General features: G+C 42.2%; 1 protein-coding gene across 1 annotated transcript in view; it reads left to right on the top strand.

Moving 5' to 3' along the window:
* The window catches only part of UTP20 (UTP20 small subunit processome component), a 64,565-nt gene that overhangs the window by 16,879 nt on the left and 27,260 nt on the right, over positions 1-20,426 (top strand). Inside the window, exons 15-30 of the mRNA XM_061476373.1 lie at positions 466-571; positions 1,706-1,856; positions 2,276-2,338; positions 2,670-2,828; positions 3,801-3,877; positions 4,733-4,812; positions 5,484-5,727; positions 6,690-6,893; positions 8,701-8,791; positions 10,113-10,198; positions 10,756-10,881; positions 11,437-11,603; positions 12,111-12,319; positions 15,308-15,451; positions 18,398-18,477; positions 19,267-19,493. Coding sequence (XP_061332357.1) covers positions 466-571; positions 1,706-1,856; positions 2,276-2,338; positions 2,670-2,828; positions 3,801-3,877; positions 4,733-4,812; positions 5,484-5,727; positions 6,690-6,893; positions 8,701-8,791; positions 10,113-10,198; positions 10,756-10,881; positions 11,437-11,603; positions 12,111-12,319; positions 15,308-15,451; positions 18,398-18,477; positions 19,267-19,493 — 2,214 coding nt within the window. The remainder of the gene's footprint in view (positions 1-465; positions 572-1,705; positions 1,857-2,275; positions 2,339-2,669; positions 2,829-3,800; positions 3,878-4,732; positions 4,813-5,483; positions 5,728-6,689; positions 6,894-8,700; positions 8,792-10,112; positions 10,199-10,755; positions 10,882-11,436; positions 11,604-12,110; positions 12,320-15,307; positions 15,452-18,397; positions 18,478-19,266; positions 19,494-20,426) is intronic.

The raw sequence follows: 20,426 nt of genomic DNA, 5'->3' as shown, positions 1-20,426 counted from the left end.
GTACTGTGCATTGCTGAAGTGCCAGAATTTATAGGCACCTGTGTGGTAGCATCAGTATATATTTTTGCTTCTCTTTTGCTGCATTCATATCAACTTGGGCAGCATTTCTTCATTTCTGAGTATCATTTATAGCATAGAGCTATCTGAGACTCCTGCAACAGTGTTTACCTCCAGATCTCTGTTCTCTGTATATGCAGGTGTGATAGAAACAGATGCAAACTGGGAGCTGCTCACAGATTTCTGTGCTGGCTTGCAAAAATAAGTAGGCACTTACTTTGATAGCCAGAGGACCGTTTCCTTTACGGTTATGATAATGGTTAGGAAATACACATGCCATTTCTGGGATCCATATATTATCCTATTTCTGTGACTCCAGCCATTTCAGGATGGGCAATCACCATACAAACACAAGTCGTTGAGAGCTGAGTAAATATACAGGCTGTTCTTGTTCTCTCCCTGCTCCAGGAAGCCTGTTTGTGGCCTGCCAAGCTGTAAGCACTCTCCTTAGTTTGGCAGAATCTTCTGAAATACTCCATTTGTTACCTGTGGAGCGTGTCAAGAGCTTGGTGACGTAAGTAAACTCTGCCTGTTCTGTGATCTTTTCATGATTTTCCAATGCGCAGTGAGTTTACTTTGCCTTAATGTAGGCAAAAATGCTTCTTTGTGTGTTGCCCATTCTGTTTACGCCGATGCGTTGCTTCAGTATTGTGGTTATGTAAGATAGCAGTGCTGTAGGCACTGTTTGTAGAACCGGGTAGATGTAGTGCCTGTTCAGTGATATTTTCTCTGCAAACTGAAGTTTTCTGAGGTTCAGGGTAGTGTGCCAAATATGCTTGTTATAGTTTCACCTAGGATCGCCAAGCTTAGTAACTGTATGTTACATTATGATGATAAAAGAGATAGGAAAGTGCTTTCTGAGTTGTGTCAGTAGCCTCAAATGCTGCAGTCTGTGGTAGTGTTGGGATTCCACCACTCCCTGCACAGTGGGAGGAGGTTTTGTATGCTTCATTTTATTTATTGTAACTCTGTTCTGCTTATAATTAGCACACATAACTGAGAGGCTGGAGGGATCGAGGAAGGTCAGTCTCCAGCAAATCCTGCTGAACTTGTCTCCCATTGTTGTGCTGGAGCATCTCCAAGTCTTCAGTGGCTTGAGCTTCCAAACATCCTGTTCAGTTAGGAAATCATGGTGCCCATGTCTGAGGCATGGAGATGAAACAGCTTGCCCAGATCAGACAGGAAGTCTTAGCAGGGAGCTTCAGTCTAGTGTTTTTCTGACACCTTTGGGCTTGGGGTGAAACCCACCTAAAGCAAGGGCTGAAAGTAGCAGAAGGAGGTTTCCCTGTGGGCAGGCAGGACTCCTCATATCTCAGCTAGGCCTGGATTATTTTCTTTCAGTTGAAGTTGACCACTGACTGGGTACCTGGGGGAGGACAGGTCCAGCCTTGCTATCCTGAGCTTGACAAGCCCGATTAATACAAAGGAGGAATCTCATGCCTCTTGGGCTCTCATGTGTTATTGGGCTTTGAGGCAGCAGGCCAGCGTGCCGATGAAGTCTGACTTCACTGGGCTGCTGGTGCCAGTAGAGTCTGAAGTCACATGGAATTTTCATCTTAATACTGTTACCGTCACTACTGCCTTATTTTCAAATATTTATATTGTTGCAGTGCTCTCCATATGCTAATAAAACACTCTGTTGTTCTAGTGCTTTCCCTTCAGACCCCTCTGCACTGCTGTTGGCTGATCTCTATTACACAAGGTTAGCATTCTGTGGCTGCCAGGAGCCCCTTTCCCAAGGGAACCTAATGGACTTGTTTGAGAAGTTGCATCCTAATATTTCCACTGGTGTTTCTAAGGTAATCTGCTTTTTTGAGCCCATGCAAGATAATTTGTATTTTAACAATGTAACTTAAGTAAACTGAGTTAAGTGACGAAGACTGAAAGGCGAAACATGAGATTGTGTAAAACTTTACTTCTGTGGTATCTGTTTAGGACTGCGTCCATTTCTAAGAGGTTGCTGTGGGGCATGAGTTGTTAACTTTTAGACCTGCAAGGCTTGCCTCTTCCCTTAGGGTGAAGCAGAGTAGCAGCCTAACGTATTCATTTTGAATTGCCTACTAGACTACTGGACCTCATCCATTTCTCAGCTCTGGGAGGAACCTAGTGAAATCAGCCTTCAGTGCAAAATGTTAACCTCTGTGTAGATGTGTATGTATCTGCATATGTAGCCTGCATTCTCCTGCATGCTTCTGACATATGTTTCCACTTTGGATAGGTCCGGCTATTGACTGTTCGAATTCTAAACCATTTTGAGAATCCACCTTCTACACAGATTGAGGTAGGGCTAAAACTTTACATGCAGCATTTCGAAGCCATCTTTGTTTGATGTTGTGTGTTAACTGTTTTCCACTTTGCAGAAAAAAAGAATGTGTTTGGTAGAGGTTGTCCTCTGCTTTTGTGCTTTCACATTCCAGTTTTATCTGTTTGTCTTCCTGCCTCCTGATATTTTCTGATGTGTGAGTTTTGATGCCTAAGTGGTGGAACTAGAGGAAGTCTCTCAACTTTGTTCTTTGATCCAAAAATGGCTGGGACTCTGGTCAATTCTGTTGAAATACCTTTCAATGAGAAAAGGATACTCTTAATAAAATGCATGTCACTTGTTTGTTCAGGGTGACAGCACAGGCAAACTCCAGACAGTATTTGCCATATTACTTCAAGCAGAACTTGTGCCAGCGACAGTGAACGATTACAGGGAGAAGCTTCTCTATTTGAGGAAACTAAGATGTGATATAGTGCAGCCTGCAATACCAAGTTTATCTTTGCAGGAGGTAAGTAGTTAAAGTCAAAAAGCAGTTGTCTCATTCCTTTATTCCAAGAGAGCATTCTCTGCTCCATCACATGGATTGCAGAGCTTTTAATGAGCATTCATTAAAAAATCAGTGAGCTCTCAGATTATGTTTTAGAATACTTGGTAGAGATCAGAGCTGCCATTGTGTTTAGGACTGTTGTTTTCTTGGATATTTAGTAGAACAACAGTAGTATCTTGATAAATGGCTCACAACCAGATTAGTCAGGTTTTGATATGAACTCCCATATGTGAACTCCCATCTGTCATTGCAGATCCTAGCTTCTGGATCTTGCTGCAGAATGAAAATCTTGTGCACCTGTGACTGTTGAATCTCCTCTGCTGCTGAGCTAAAGGGGATTTCACTTTCTGGATGTTGGAACGGTCACAGTTTTACTAGTTAAATGATCGTGGATTTGGTGGGAGGGTTTTTTTTTTATTACTGTTATTTTTCTGGCTGTTGCTGTACCTGTATAAATTTTTTACATTGACTTGTAAGTTCCTGTGAACAAGGGCTGTAGATCAGTTCTACTGCATGTAGGTGAGCAAGGAGCCTGTCTGGAGGCCATGCTTCTAGTCCTAGTTCAATGAAGACTCCTCAGGGCAAACTTTCCTCTTTCTGAGGTCCCTAATGCTGCTATAGCAGCCCTGAAGTTTGAGAGGGAGGCAGGCAAGCCATATCGTCTGCTGGGCTGAACTGCTTTTTGCACATTCACAGTGTAGGTATGGTGACAGGATCTCAGTGCAGCTTATAGTAAAAGCTCTAGATTTCCTCATGCAGCGATGAGATAATGAGTGATGCAGTGTGTTATGTGCTTCATAACTTGTCACACTTCTGAGAACAACTTTGATCATCCTTTCCTCTTTGAGACAAAAAAAGGTTAAGAGAAGGCTGATTGGTCTTCAAGATACGGTTTTTTACATCTCAACGAGATGGTACTGTGTGTCATTCTAGGTGCCTCTTCGGTATTTGCTAGGAATGCTTTATATTAACTTCAGCCCTCTGTGGGATCCTGTCATTGAACTCATAACGTGAGTATATGCAGTTGGGTGCTGCAATCTGTGGTTGTCTTACAGAACATTCTTTCCATTTTTTTGTGAACAAAAGCTTAGCTAAAAATGTCCACTTTGAAGATATTTGCAGGATAACCTTCATGTGAAATGTTCTGGAACACATTTGATCTCAAATCACAATCTTGTATGTACTGATACTTGGTTTCTGATTTTTCTTACTATTAAAGGGAATTCACAATGAGTATAGTCAAATAGCATCAGAATTTTCAAAAGTAGCAGGATTTGATTAGTGTTTCACAAATGCTTAAAGGAACAAGAAGTTCCTCTCAGTTAATTCTGTCTGACTTTTCTGCCCTTACTGGAAAACCTCTAAATCCTACTAACGAGAGGGAAGACTTACCATGGTGACAGCTGAGCTAAATGTCGACATCAGTGTCTGCTTTCAGCATGACTTTTTGTTTTTTTCCCTCTGTTGTATGATTAATGAGGATGGGATTTTCTTCTTCAAACTAGAAAATTAATTAAAAAATATTGAACTAGCTCTTTGAAAGATATGCCCATACTAATTCTTCCTTTAGTTCTAAATGATGTTACTTTACAGAAGTCAGTAGAAATCTTGAGAACATTTTTACTCAATTTAAGCTCATTTGAAGTCATGAGATACAACCAGATTATTTTAATAGCAATTGACGTATGGGATACATGAGTAAAGGCAAGGAAGTGCTACATCTGTGTTGTGCAGATGTCCTCTCTTCGGACACCCACATTAAAGCAGTGATCAAAGCGTACTTGTACTGGTGTACTAGACGGTACTAGTGATGCATGGGTTTTTTTATTTTCTTTTTAATTTCATGCTGTCTTACACTTCATTAGTTCTCATGCAAAGGAAATGGAGAATAAACAATTCTGGAAGGTTTTCTATGAACATTTGGAGAGAGCTGCTACCTATGCTGGTAAGTCACAGCTCCTAATCATTATTCTAACAGTAACACAGCTAACTGTGAGTGACATGACTGTTTTTATGTGCCCCAAATTTATGTGTGATGGGGGAATTCAGGTTCTTGACTACCACCATCATGTCTAGCGCAGGAATAGAGAGATCTGGGAGAAAACTGTGTCTCCTTCTGTCCTAAACACCAAGAAGAAGACAAAAAAGGTGCCTGCATTTCAGGAGGGAGTTGCAGATTTTGGGAAGCCATGCAGCAGTTTTGTCCCTGCATAAGGTGACTGCCCAGACTGATCAGAAGCAATCACAAAACCTGTATAATTGGGCTGACCATTTTTCTGCTCCATAGATTGTGTGGAAGTCCTGCAAACAGTGTCTTTCTTGAGTGTACTCTTGAGGTTTACCTATGGGTGCATGGCATCTGTGATTTCATGATAGAGCCATGAGCACACAACCATTTGCGGACTTCTCTGTTATTCAAGAAAATTGAGGTTAGCTGAGGCTGTAAGGCACCCTAGAGTACTTTCTAAGCAGTGGAGATCTTTTGTGTCAGTGTTAAATACAGGCGTCTAAACAGTTACATGTCACCAAAAGTATTACTTTTGTAATGGGGGGCTGATCCCTTACTACTGGCAATTATGAAGTAACCTGAAGAGCTTTTCTTCTTCTGTTCTATAGAAATGGAGCTGCAGAATGAACTAGATGAACAGGAGGAAACCATTGCTGAAACAGAAAGTGAGAAGATGCCAGAAGGAGGGGTGGGGGCTGTCTTCCTGGAGCAGCTGAGGACTAGAACAGATTGCAGTGAGCGGCTGGACCACACAAACTTCCGTTTTCTATTGTGGAAAGCACTGGATAAGTTTCCAGACAGAGTGGAGCCTAGGTCGAGGGAACTTTCTCCTCTTCTTTTGAGATTTGTTAGGTAGGTAAGATTTATTTTTCAGTTGAGAGGACATTGCTTTCATTTGTTGCTGAGCTTTAAAACTATGGCTGTCCCATTATAGACCTTTATTTCCTGAGTGCATGGCTGGTGAGATGTCTGCTTCCAGTTAAGGTAACCTTTTGATTGGAATGTCAATTCTGTTAGAAACATCACAGAAGAAGCAGGCTGAAATGAAATGGCAGTTTCTGCTGCTCAGTCTCTTATTTATTGACTTCCCTCTGTCACAGCCTCTTTACTTCATTAGGGAGTGATTTCAGTGGAAATAAAGATCCTTTTTTTAAAAAAAAAAGAAAATGCATTTTAATTTGGAATCACAGAAAGTGAAGTATTTTTCCCAAGATGAGGAAAATACTGGGTTTGTTAGAGGCTAATTCAGTTTCATGCCTCGGGAGGGAGAGCTTGCATATGTGCGTATATCAGATAATACAGATAGTATGATGCACATGGAGTAGGTGTGATCTCATGCAAGGGAAGGTTTCTGATATTCATTTCCTGTAATTAGAAAATCTATCTTTTGCTTCCCTTCCTGGAAAAATTGAACCACGCTGTAGTAAGTTAGTTTCTTCACTTAGTATCACACTGCCATAATCATTGTTCATCTGCCCATCTGAGCAAACGCAACCCCCATGCCCTCCACATAACTTTACAAACCTCTAGTATTTCAGTGATTCATGTCTCTCTTCTCTCCACCAAGTACCTCCAGTCTCCTTTAGGGTATTTGGCCCACTGCCTTATATCCTGCAACTTCTAGGCATAAGAGCATACACTTGCTGAAATATACTTTGGGAATTTTTAGCCATATAGTATCCCAAGACACAGTGCCATTAATAATGAGAATGGGGGTTTGGGGGGGGGGGGGGGAATTGGTTGTTCTTGTCCTGAAACCCTGAAAAATGCTGTGCTTTGTAATCCCTTCCTCTTTTTTTTTTTTTTAAACACAGAAATGAGTACTACCCAGCAGATTCATTGGTGGCTCCGTCTCAGGATCTCAGAAAGAGAACTAGTGATTCAGTAGCAGCAAAAGAAATACCTGGTGAAGAGGTGAATGATGTTCCTATGGAGGAGGAGGAGGAAGAAGAAAAGGAAGAAGGGGAACCAGTTACTGTGGGACTACCAAAAAGGAAAACAAGAAGAGCTGCTGCTAAGTAAGTATTTTTAGTTTTTTCTTGCTAGTGTTTTCACAGAAAGACAGATTCAGCAACTCATATCGAGATAAAAGCTGTTTTTATATATTCCTTTTTCTTGTTTTGCTTGCACCTCATTATTTTTCAGTGGACTGTAAGCACCTTAGAGTCAGAAACTCTGCCTGCACAGTATTAGATATCCAAAGACTCTGCCTAGGCTTTATCATTATCTCATTACCTGCTGACAGTCTGTGGTTTGTTACTTTAAGCTGAAATTACATGGTATTTTGAAGTTTTTGGAGGCTATTGTATCTGCATTCCCCTGGGTTCTCTGTGTGTATCTGTTTGTCTTTTAAAACCGTAGGTATTGCCAAGCACTTCAAAAAATAAGACTTCAGACTGGGATTCTGCCATTGCCTACCTGTTATCAGTCTTGATCCTGGTTAGGATTTTTTGTCTTTAGGGACAAAGAGGTTTTTTTAGGTGGTGTTTTACACTGAAGCTACATGTTGTTGTAATGTCATTGCAGTGCTGAATACATGGAGAAAGTGACTCTTTGTATGAAGTCTCCACAATTTGTCTAATCTGAGTCTTTTTACCCCGATGACCTCTGTCAAATGTCCATTAGAAATACACCACAAGGGTTTGTATTTTGCCACTTTTTCTGGAAGGGATGGGCCTTGTAATGACAGAGAACTTTAAAATGTCACCTTACATGTTGGATCACATTTGATATATAATCTGAATTGTCATTTAATCCCAGGTATTTTATAGGTGTTTCATTTTATTCCCAGATTCTGGCTTGTAACTGAGCAAATGAGCAGCAATTCAAACATAGTGACAGTCCAAGATCTGTGTTTTGGTTTGTTTCTTTTTTAAGCCTTCATCTCAAAATGTCCGTGTACTTAAGTGGAAACATTAGTGCTGGTAGCAGTAACAAAGGCATAAAAGATTTACTGGAGGTGTATTATTGAGTTCTGGAGTGACCTCCCTTCATCTTTCCCCTGTGTGGTTCATACAGTTAGGCTTGTGCCACAGTAGAAGAGCCCTCGGCCCGCAAGGGCTAGCTGAGGCAGAAGGAGGACCCTTGCCTGCCCCAGGCTCAGGGTGGAGTTATTGGAAGGTGTCCTACTTGTCCTTTGGCTGATCCCAGCCACGGAGGAGAGTGGCCCAGCCCAAGTGGCAGGAGAGTTCAGTGTAAATTGCCAGAGGGTGCAATTGGATGCAGAAAGTCTCTACTAGCCCCACAGCGCATCTGGTAGAGATCTCACACCTTCCTTATCTAGGTCATCTCTCTCTGCTCCCACATAGTGGAGGTGGAGCAGATGTGGGATGACACTGCCACTTCTAGAGGAACTAACTCCCCTCTGTGCTTGCCTGGTGTAAATCCAGCACAGTCTGTTGCTAAATGCAGCCTTTCATGTTGATAGGAGCAAAATGACCACCAGTTAAGGACAAGTGAATAAATAGAGGTAAATTTATCTGTTGGTGTTCCAGGCTGGTCTGGCAGAGAGAAGCAAGCTGCATTCTGATTGATTATATTCCTTTGACATGAGAAGCTGAGCCCATCTAGTGCTGCTGAGGAAATGGCCCTCTCTATGCCATTAAATTATGTCTGGAAGGAGGTGCTTAGGAGTGGGAAGAGGATTCCTCTTGCTGTGTCTCTGAAATGGAGGCATGTAGACTAAGGATCCTCTTGTGTTGTGCTGGCTTTGCGTTGTTTGGTTTTTTTTTCTTTCTTGTTAATTTTAATGAAACTTCCGAAATAGCTTATAATAATGCAGGATTATGTCTTCTGGTCATTTTAAACCAATGTTTTCTTTTACAGGCAACTAATAGCCCACTTACAAGTTTTCTCTAAATTCTCAAATCCTCGTGCATTGTATCTGGAACAGAAGTTGAATGCGTTATATATCCAGGTGATGCTTGCCTATCTTCTTAGTAAAATACTGAACAGATGTGTACAAAATAGTGTGTGAAGAACAGCCTGATGTAAGAGAGATTACTTCATCATTTACCGTTCTTCATTTGTGTCTTAACATATGTATTTTCATGTCTGGTGTGCCCATCTGGCATAGGGGCATCATGGTGAAGTGACCTTTGATTTTGGCCTGTGCTGTTTGGTGGCAGATTGAAGAACTGATAGGGATGCTACTTGGGGAGATGATTTGCATGTCTTAGGGTCTAGGTTACAAGGAGTAATCTTTAAAAGGGGCAAATCTCAGTGAGACTTTCCATATCAAATTCTAAGAGTATTTTGTGTTTTTCATGGGAAAGAAATAGGGATGTCTTTGGGTGGTTTGAGTAGTCCGGTTTTTAATCCAGTCTTCCCAGGTACACAACTGGTAACTAGTTTGTAAGTTGAAAATGCAGGCTGACAGTTCAAAAAACAATTCATAGAATCATAGAATAGTTAGGGTTGGAAAGGACCTTCAAATCATCAAGTTCCAACCCCCCTGCCATGGGCAGGGACACCTCCCACTAAACCATATCACCCAAGGCTCTGTCTAGCCTGGCCTTGAACACCACTAGGGATGGAGCATTCACATCTTCCCTGGGCAACCCATTCCAGTGCCTCACCACCCTCACAGTAAAGAACTTCCTCCTTATATCTAATCTGAACTTCCCTTGTTTAAGTTTTAACCCGTTACCCCTTGTCCTATCACTACAGTCCCTAATGAAGAGTCCCTCCCTAGCATCCTTACAGGCTCCCTTCAGATACGGAATGGCTACTAGGAGGTCTCCACACAGCCTTCTCTTCTCCAGGCTGAACAGCCCCAACTTTCTCAGCCTGTCTTCATACGGGAGGTGCTCCAGTCCCCTGATCATCCTCATGGCCCTCCTCTGGACTTTTTCCAGCAGTTCCATGTCCTTTTTATGTTGAGGACACCAGAACTGTACACAGTGCTCCAAGTGAGGTCTCACGAGAGCAGAGTAGAGGGGCAGGATCACCTCCTTCAGCCTTATTATGAAAAAACGAATGTTACAACTATCCTATGTACATGGTGTGTGTGTGGGTGTGTGTGTGTGTGTGTATGCATGAACTACCAGCAGCCATGTGCGCTTTTTTTGAGTGACAGTTGTGTGTTTGCTTCTTGGCTTTATACTGGCAACACACACATTTTGTTTCCATTTTAAGTTAGTCCAAAACCTGCTTGAGCTCTGGGTTGTTTCACTATTTTCAGTAAGCACTTCCTTCTTCTAGATAGGGACTTATTTTCTTTCTTTTCACATTTGCAGTTACTGTCCCATCAAGACCAGAATGTACAGAGAATAGCTCTTGACTGTATAATGACATACAAGCATCCTCATCTACTGCCATACAGGTAAAAGCTTTATATTATTTTAGCATGCGTGAATGAGCTTCCTGTCATACCAGAAGCCTGCTCGGGGTCAGTTCCCTCAAAGAGAGAATTGTATTTGTTGAAAACAAATGAATAAATTTTAATTTTAGCCAGCTGTATATTTCCTATCTATAACAGGAAATAAGGTCTTGAGGTTGGTCAGTGTCTCTTTTTTTGTTTACAGGAAAATGGCAACACTTTCATTCTGTCCCAGAATAGTGTGTGCTTAGTAGTTACATCATTTTCAAAGACGTCTTTGTACTGGTGATACATAACCATGCAAAGAAAGTGACAGCATAAAACTGTAGTTTGTGGTTGAATAATCTCTTCAGAACGTGTCCAGGAGGTAATTTCCTAAATAAGTGGTTTGAACTTGCTGCCTTTTAAATATTTTTTTTTATTAAAGGGTGGGAACATAGTCCTTTAGTATTTTATGTACAGCATAGATTAGATAAGTAGGCAATTAGATATAGACGTGTGTGTATTTCTGTTCATTTTTATAACCCTACCTGCCTTCAAATAATGTTTTTTACTTTCAGAGAGAATTTGCAAAGGCTACTGGAGGACAAGAGTTTTAAGGAAGAAATAGTCCATTTCAGTATTTCTGAGAACACTGCTGTTGTAAAAATGGAGCATCGACCAGATCTCATCCCTGTTCTTATGAGGTGTGTCATAGAGTGAGGATTTAAGTTTCATGTCAAAGCACCATAAGCAGAGATACAATGCTACTGCTTCTCATTTTAAACAGTTGAGATAAACCTATGGTTAATGGTATAGTTTGACAACTTGGTTTGCGATGTTCAATAGGGCTTCCTTATTAACACATTTATGTAGTGCATTATGCAGATGGTGTTTTGTTTAAGACCGGCTTTTTGGTAAATACTGTTTCTGTTAAGGCTTACAGAGAACTGTGAGAATATTTCAGTTCTCTGAGTATTGCCACTTATTTTTAAAGATAAGTGATGCAAGTTGTTGTGCAGATAACTCGTTTGTACCTGAAGTCTCCAGCAAAGCTTCGACTGCAGTAGTAGAAGCAGAGCCTTCGCTGGGATGTTTTCTGGGCAATGTGTATTAATTCAGTGGAGACCCTGAAGGGGGGACCTCCACTCAGCTTGTGCTCCCTAAAGAATATTTTTAAATAGAGTTTCTCCCGCAGTATAAGAGGCTAGGAAACAGATGGCTTGCTGAAAGCTAATGCAACCTCTTTTTGGCTCTTGAAGAATTCTCTATGGCAGAATGAGAAACAAAACAGGGAGCAAGACACAGGGCAAGTCTTTGGCGGGCACTCGCATGTCAATCGTTCTGCGATTTCTTGCCGGCTCACTGCCAGAAGAGATACGGATGTTCTTGGATCTACTCTTTGAAGCTGTGAAGCAATTCAGTGATGGTAGGTTTGGGCAGTAGAACCTGGGATATGGTGCTTTCTGGCCTGTAGAGATGGAGGAGGATAAATGCTGTTATGTGCTTCAGTTTTTCTCTTAACAGTGCCTTGGAAGGATGAAAGTAAACTTTTAATATGGATGGGGATTCCCCTGAGTTTTTCCTTACAAAGCAGGATTGCTCTATTCTACAGGTCCAAGGTCAGAAAACTTAATGACTTGCTACAGCTGTGCAAGTAAGCTGTAGCAGGCCAGGAATGAGCAATCACTGGCATCATAGGTTAGCCTGCATATGATGGCTATAAACAGAGGTTGTAAAGCGTTCTGATACTGTAGCAGTGTGAGTCTGAGTGTCACAGAGAGATGGAGACCCAAAGTTGTGCTTATTTAAAAAGCAGAATGAGAGGATCTGTAATTTAGGGCTGGATTATGCTATTTTTCATTGAAAATTATTTTCAGTAGTAGGTATCTTCATGGTACTTCTAGATAAGTTGCTGTCCCTTTGCTAATCACAGGGCCTTGCCAGACTGCAGTGCTTCGAAGTATGTCAGAGCTGGATTTAGCTAAAGTCCTGCCTCTTGGCCGTCAGCATAGTCTCTTCAATGGTCTCGAAGTTGTGTTGAAAAACATGGGACATTTGATCCATCAGTACCTGCCTGAAATTCTACAGATTCTGCTGTGCATGACAGCTGTGGTATCCTGCATCCTCCAGCAAAGAGAAAAGGTACAAAATATGCAAATGATATAAAAAAAAACATGTAAATTAAATTCTCTCCTCCTCTGCTTAGCTTGCACATGTACACACACCTTCACTGGCTCAGGTAAAGATAAGTTTAATGCCAGCATTGAGTGAAGCTTTGCCAGTTAGATATTTGTCAAAAGAGGGGCCACTGATATTTATCTGAAAGTGCAACAGGGCTCAGGCAGTGCAGGTGGAGTTAATGTATTTAGAAAACTGTTTGGACTGCATTTTTGAGTTACTGAAGAGAGACTTGGAGGTGATCTCTCTGCACTGCTACCTGCCTGCTCTGTGGAGAGATGGGCATGAGGGACAGCTAAATGATTTGTTGTAAGGATGTGACAAGATCTTATGGCAGGAAGTTGAAATTGTCCTCAAAGGTGTAGTTTCTTGGCTGCAAGCATAAAGCATTTAAACAGGGAAAGGAGAGGATTTAAAGTTCCTTACCTGGGGACTTCAGATCAAAACTTGGTTTTGAGATGTTTTGTGGCAGTGCTAGACCCAAGGATGATCACAGTGATTATCTGCAGTGGTTGTCTCTTGTGGTATGCAGGGAGAACATGGCTACCAGCCATGCTTTCAGCACTCTAGAATTGTGTTCATCTCTGTATCAGGAGTAGTCATGCTGATCCAGTGTCACAATCTGGGTCTCAGTCAGATATCTGTAGAGCACTGTGAATGTTTCTTCCCTTGCTGTGCAATGGCTGTACATGCAGAAAGGGTCAGGTGAGGAAAACATTCTGTTAAAGATTGGCTGCACCTAAAGATGGGGCACGTGGGCTCCTGTTGCACAGGAGAGCAGTGCAGAGGTCCCTTGGCTCTAGCCCAGCTAGCGCAGGGGGCCTGTTGCCAGCTGTTGGGAAACTATGACATTGAGCCAAGCTTTTCTGTCTTTCTGAAACTAGTGCTTTGCCAGGCTTCAGTCCAAATAGGAAAAGGAAAGCTTGAGTCAGGTCTGCTGCAGAGTCTGATCATACTTTAGGTGTGAAACAAGCAAACCACACAGTCATCATCATCACTATGGTGTTGAAAGGAATTATGAGATGATAGACTTGAGCAAGTGGTGCGTTGAAAGGAACTATGTGATGATAGACTGAGCAAGTGGTGTTAGGTAATGAATGTTTTGTCACCATGCGCATGTGGTCTTGCCAAAACTCATTTGTGAGCATCCGAGGTTAGAATTTGTCTTGAAAACAGTCCATCAGACAAAGCAAGCCCTTGCAGTCAGGTGGCATCCAAGGTCCCATAACTGCCTGCAGGCTGCACATACATAACTATCTTCACTTATGAAGGGCATGAGCAAATTGTAGGACAGCAGCATCCCACAGTCTGACTTAAGCATTGGATTGCATGTGCCTACACGTTTTAGACTGAGAAAGGAGTTTTAAAAGCTGCTTCGTTCATTGCTGGGTTAGTCACATTTTGCCAGGGTTACTCCAGTAATCCTGTCAACATGTAACATGCAAAGTGACAGTCTGTCATTTGTCTGGACTTAATTTAGCACTTCATTAGCCCATGAGATACTAAAAGCTCAGAAAGAGTGTGAAAAATCTGTTTATCTTGGCTAATGATTAGAAGACCTTCATGGATTTTGAGAGTAATTTATTGCAGGCCGATACTGCCTGGAGAGTTAAACATCAACTTTGACCATTTTAAGACAAGTCATTCATTTACCATTTCCTACTGATTGTGTTCAGTATCGAGTTTCTTTGTCCTCTCAAAGACGATCTCAGAGGACTACTGTTAATGGCAATTGAACAGTGGGGGACCCAAAATTATTTTGCTTAGGGGTCACCATTAGGAATAGCAGCCTGGTTTGCGCTTTTTTTGTCCCTTCAGGCAGCTCATTTGCTGGCTGGAAGCTGATTGCATGCTGTTAGTACACATTCAGCACAGCTTGAGAGGTCCTAGGCAAGAGCGCATTTGTTTTCTTTTCCACTATCGCCTCTTTTTACCTAGGGTTCAAAGGGATTATAAAAGTGTATTGCACAGTAGAAGGTAGTGTCTTCAGAAGTCCAGAGGGTATATCAAATAAATTATGTCTTTTAGTGAGGCTTTGACACAAAGCTGCTTCGTAAAATAAGAGGTACAAGTGTTTATACTGTGTGGTGAATCGTGATGTGTACTGGCAACCATGAGGAACCCCAGACATAACTCCAGTCTTGGACTGTGACCTTTATTTTCTCTGACATGGGTCTCTTGTTTCTGAGACTGAAGTTCAGTACCTCGGCGCTGTGGAGCTGCCTCATATATTTGTGCTGTGAGCTGCATTTCACAGTAAGGAAATTGTTTAGGTTACTCAAGTCAATACTTTTCTCAGGGAGAAGAATGAGAATGCAGCAATGCATGAATAACCTCATAATTAGCTGTGTGGCTGATTTCCTTACTGAAATGTTTTCCCCAAGAAAGGCTATGGAATGTAACTGCTGACTGGGTACAGGAAGCGTCCTCCTGTAACCGAATGCTATGCTCCCCACCATGGTGTTGGAGGAGGTGATTCATGTTCTTGCCTTCCTTATTCCTTCCCCTTCTCTTTGTCTGTTGATTTCTTTTCTTTCCAATAGATCTGTGTCCAAAGTACAGTTTTGCTTTCAAGAGCTGATTTGGGTCCTTTCCTGTGTAGAATGGAATTATTTAAGTGTCAGGGCTGGAAATGTAAATGTGGTGTAGCTTTCTGCATCTTGTCCAAAAAGGGCAGATGCTGCTTCAAACTTGTCATCATGGATTTTGATGGGCTGAAGGAGTCATGTGTAACTGACTCCATGCAGGAACAGGCAACTCTTACTAATATTTAGGTCTGTGAGAGGTAGATTACTACTGTGAACAAGTTACAGTAGGAGACAGAAGATTGCGATAGTTCCATCAAAAGTTTTATCTGTGGTCAGTGAGTTGCTGTATTTAATTTCAGAGCAAGTAGGTAATAGTTGTTCTCCGAAGGTCTTACTGTTTGTTTGGTTGTTTTGTTTTTTACAGGTCCAACCTAGGTTGATTAATCCACTGAAGAATTTGAGACGTCTTGGTCTCAAGCTTGTGGTGGAGTTTTTTTCTGATCGGGAGACTTACAACTTTAGTGTGGAAGAGATCAATGCAGTTTTCCATGCAGTGGTATGGCCCCAGGTAAGTATTCTTTGTTCTTCCAAACAACTTGTACATAACATGTACTGGAGTCCATCATGTCAGCTATGTCTGTCATAAGGTTAGATACAGCCTCAGATAGATTCTGGCATTGTGATGTGTATGTGCAAGGCCAGTTTCTTGGCTCGTGTCTGATTAGTCCTGAAATAATCAAGTCACAGGCTAAAGTACAAATTAATTCATCTGAATAAAATGGATGTCATTTCTTTGTTCTTAGTCACAGAAGCAGACTTCTTGCCTGGATGCTTCAGGGAAGCAAAATAATACTTGTCACTTCTGGGTGCACTTCGCTACTTTTCTGTGTCCCTGTTATTTGGCCTGTGGCAGGGGACTGCAGAAGCAAATGCTGCTGCAGCAAAGGAGGGACCCATCGGGGTCTGTCAGTGGGCTGTGTGCTCTTTTGCCTGCCTGCTGGGAGTCCCCTGTGAGGACAGAGACAAAGCACAGGATTGTGGCTGTCATCAGAGAAATTTAGGTCACCTCTGAGCTGGGAAAATGCACTAGTGTGAGAGGAAGAGAAAACACAGTGTTTAAAATGAAACTGTGCTGGCTGTCTCAGTGCATTGAGCTCTGAGGTTATCAGGGAATGCCTGTACTAGATGCTGGATTGTCTGCTCTAAAAACAGTCCTCTTCACCCACAGGGTAGCTGAGCAAGATGGGTTGACTCCAGCAGAGCTGTTCTGCTGAGGTTTTTGGGGTATCTAAATGTCCTACTTCTTTGCAGCAGAAAAGCCTGTCAGAGCACCAGGAGTAATTGCTACGCTCTATGAAAGCTCAGATCTGCTTCTGTTGACATTGTGTGTGTTTACATCTACCCTGCTTCTCTGCTCTATGAGTAACAATATGATGTGTAGTATGTGTGTGTGGACAAATAGCAGATAATATAGTTTCAGGCATGCGTATAGCTCTGTATTTCACTGAGCTGAGTTTGGTGCTCCTGGTTTGTCCGTTTAGTCTTGTCCTGGTTTTAGATACGATAGTTAATTTTCTTCCTAGTAGCTGGTACAGTATTGTGGTTTGGCTTTAGTATGAGAATAATGTTGATAACATGCCGGTGTTGCAAAATTGTGCTTACTCTAAGTCTAGGACTTTTCAGTCTCATGCCCTGCCAGTGAGGAGGGGCATAAGAAGGTGGGAGGGAGCACAGCCAGGACAGCTGACCCAAACTAGCCAAAATGATATTCTATACCACAGCACGTCATGCCCAGTATAGCAGCTGGGAGGAGTTGGGCAGGAGGGGCCGGTAGTGCTTCTGGTGGCTGGACAACCATCAGCAAGTGATAAACAATTGTATTGTGCATCACTTGTTTTTCTTTAGATTTAATTCTTCTTTCTTTTTGTTATCTCCCTTTTCATTACATTATCAGTAGTATTAGTATTGTATTTTACTTTACCTCAGTTATTAAAACTGTTCTTACCTCAACCCATGAGTTTTACCTTTTCCAATTCTCCTCCCCATCCCACCAGCTGGGAGTGAGCAAGTGGCTGCATGGTACTCAGTTGCTGGTTGGGGTTAAACCATGACAGTTCTTTTCAAGGCCAGGGTTCCACATGAGCAAAGCAGTGAACATTTACTGCAGCCCCAGAGCAGTTCAGGCTTTAACTCAGCAATGCAGTTAGTGCTTTTGGGGAGTATTGTGCTTGGAAACACTGAGTAAATCTGAACAAGATGTAAAATTGTTATTAGATAGTTAGAATTCCTGTTGTCCTTACAGATGTCAGGAAGACATGGCTGGTTTTGGAGCTTGGAGGGTAGTATGATGCAGAAGCTCCATCTAGAGGGAGTCTCCTCTAGGGAAATCCATGAAGATTCGATTTTGGGAGAAGAATTGCTTGGCTTGTGCACTTTCCTTTTTTAAAACTATGGAACTGAGATGTGTAGAAACTCATGGAGAGCGCAGATTATTTTAAGCCGGTTGTACTTGGAGCTGGAGTTTTCTGCTTTTCATATCCCAGGAGTTTGCTGCACAGTCTTGATATCATTATCCTGCACAGCAGCATTGCTGCAGGTTTGGATTAACAGTTTACTCTTCATTGTACATTATTCAGAAAAGCTTTGTTTTATGCAGAGCGATAACATTGCCAGCCTCTTGGGGCAGGAGAAGAAGCTTTCTAAGACCTTGGCTATGATGGTCAGACCTGCCTTCTTTTCTCTTATGCTCAGGTCCTGAGCCTAGATGGAGCTCATCCAAACCCTGCATGTACCATCCTGGCTATTGCCCTTGAATGCACTGGAGCTACCTCTGCCTGTATGCTCGCTAACAGTGCCTGCTCACAGTCCAGCTGTGGTCAGGGTAGAAAACCAGCTGTGTGACTTGCATGCAGCCTGTTGGGTTGCAGAGTGACAAAGACCTGCCACTAGGTTTCTTTTACCTGTATCCAGTCATGTGAAAGAGCAGCAGCTACTGTGTAGGGCTTAGGCTAGGCAGCTCTTAGGCGTGGTTGTTTACGGGACAGAACCCTGTTAGGAGATCCCATTCCTGGGATGTGGTGGAGTGCTTGAGCCTCTCCCTGGGCAGAGAGGGTGCTTATATAGCAGTGAGACAGTGGAGGCATAGAACACACGCTGGAATGGCGTGTGCTGCGGCTAGGACAAAGGAATTATGGGAGAAGTGAATCTTGGGTGTTGCGCTTGAGATCTCATAGGTATGGTATGTCTGGGAGAGGTTGCTAGATCTTTACAGCAAATATGAGGCTCCATAGGAGGCCAGTTTTGTGGGGAGGACAAAAGTGGTAGCTGGAACAGTGTATACATAGGAGTAAGATAATCTAAGAGTGATTCCACAAATATTGAGGAAGCTGGAAAAATTGTGATGAAATTACTTTCTAAATAAAGGTAAACTGTAGGTTACAGTCAGGTCTTTGTTAGGGATGAGGGATTTAAGTAACCTCATGTTGCATTGGTATCTGATTTTTATCTCCTTTAGGTCTGCAGGCTGGCTTCAGAGAGTCAGTATTCTCCAACTTTTCTGCTCAAACTCATTCATACCTGGAGTAAGAATCCCAGGTAAGTGTTCTCCTTGCAAAGAAGTATAAGTACTTCTGTGTGCACAAAATTCAAAATAAAAAAGGCATGCTAACAGATTATGAAAAATTGTGTCAAAACTCATATTTTCTTTTTCTGTTAGACTGTTACCCTTTTGAAGGCAGTCCAAATGCAGTTAAGAAGCTTTCCAATTTATGCACTTATTCTCTTTTTAGTAGGCTGGTTTTCCCATATGTTAGCAACTAAACACACATGTAGCCCAAACCCTGCTGACAGGTAAGGAGAGAAGGGCTGCCTTCTTAGAATGTGTCTGCATTTTGACCTATGACTTCTTAGTCCTGGGAGGTGAGAAGTCAGTTTCATAATACATAATTTCATTCATGTTTTTTGATTCCTTATTTTTTTCTATATTGTGAAAGAATATCGGCAGGTTCAGCATGGAATTTGTGACTGAGACTGCAGGCTGCAAAAGAGGGATTTTTTTTATACGGAGACAGTGAGAAATTCCAACTCAGCTGGCTTGAGTGATTTTTGCCTCTTTCACAGACTCACTGCTTTTCCTTTGCCTCAAGTATCCAGTATCTGGTTTAAGACAGATCATTTGCAGGCATGAACTTACATACAAACTTCTGTAAAAAATGATATTGGATCATTAGATTAGGAGCAGACTAACAGGAGACTTGGTCAAAACATCTATGGAGATAGCATCATCTAAACATAACCCTATCTTGAGGAAGGAAAAGAGACTTGATGACTTCTGAGCCTCCATTCATTCCATTTACCCAACCTTTTTTATAATCTTTCTCTCAGGTATTTCCCCTTGCTGGCTAAGCAGCAGCCAGATCACCCAGAGTGTGATATACTGACAAATGTGTTTGCTGTGCTGTCAGCCAAGAATCTGTCTGAGGCCACATCCAATCTTGTGATGGACATAGCTGACAGTCTTCTCAACAGCCCAGATTTTGAACCCACGGAGCAGGTTTCCAGCTTGAGCGTAACTGACTGTGCTGTCACAGTCACTGGAGACGTGGCAGAAGGTATGCCTGCAAAATAGTTTTGGGGGCATGTTGGGTGCTTTGGATGGAGGTGTTCGATTATGATGAGGTTGTCTTTTCAGTGGCTGGGAATACCAGGGAAGGAGACCTCCCAGTGGGGATGGAATTGTCAATGTACAAATTCATCTTGGCATGCTCAAAAACTGCAAAGTACTGCTTGTCTAATGACTGGTGAAATCCACATTTGAGCATCAGGGTCCTGAGCATGGAGCAATTCTTTTTGAAGAATAAAAATGTTTGTGGTGTTGACCTGTTTTGACTGTGAAGCTTTGACTGATGTGGTAACTTCAAGAACTCCATTGCTGACTTGACTCTGAGCCTAACATCAAGTTTTATATAATGGCCCCACTCCCTGTATGTCCACGGTCATGTATCACTTTGATGTTCAGTCTGTGCTTCCTGACAAGAAAGACCTGTCATTGATTCCTTTTATCTTTGAGTGGTAGTATACAGGAAGGGTGGTGTGGTGTGTTTGATGCTGTGGAGCCATCTTTCACCTGTAACACTCAAAGGTAGTGGGAAGATCACTCGATTGCTGTGCCCTTGTTATGGCAGCTTTATTTGTCCAAGAAGTCAGTGGTAGAATAGAGAAAGCTACACCTAAAAAATGTTCCAGCCATTTTAGGAGATGGTAACTACCTTTGAGGAATGTCCTTGGTACCTTTTGATAAGCCCAGATTTACCAGGGCTATTACTGAAATCTGCAAGGAGAGCTTTTATTGTCTGTATGCTTTCTTTGGTTCCAGCTCAGATGTGTTAGACTTTGTCTCAGCAAGTGCTGGGGCATATTCCCAGCATCCTGCTGCCCTGCACATTTGTAGCTGCCACTGATTTTCTTTCTTTCACTGATGAAAGAAAGAAGCCTCCTTTATGTTTCTCCCTTTGTTTGTTTAGGGCTGGACTTCCCTTCTGTTG

Source organism: Pezoporus flaviventris, unplaced genomic scaffold, assembly GCF_033815535.1.
Source record: "Pezoporus flaviventris isolate CSIRO_AGI_PZ_B2104156 unplaced genomic scaffold, CSIRO_AGI_Pfla_v1 ptg000096l, whole genome shotgun sequence".
In the NCBI taxonomy this organism is placed as follows: domain Eukaryota; kingdom Metazoa; phylum Chordata; class Aves; order Psittaciformes; family Psittacidae; genus Pezoporus; species Pezoporus flaviventris.
The sequence above is the reverse complement of the archived record's forward strand: the minus strand, read 5'-3'. Positions and strand labels throughout refer to the sequence as shown.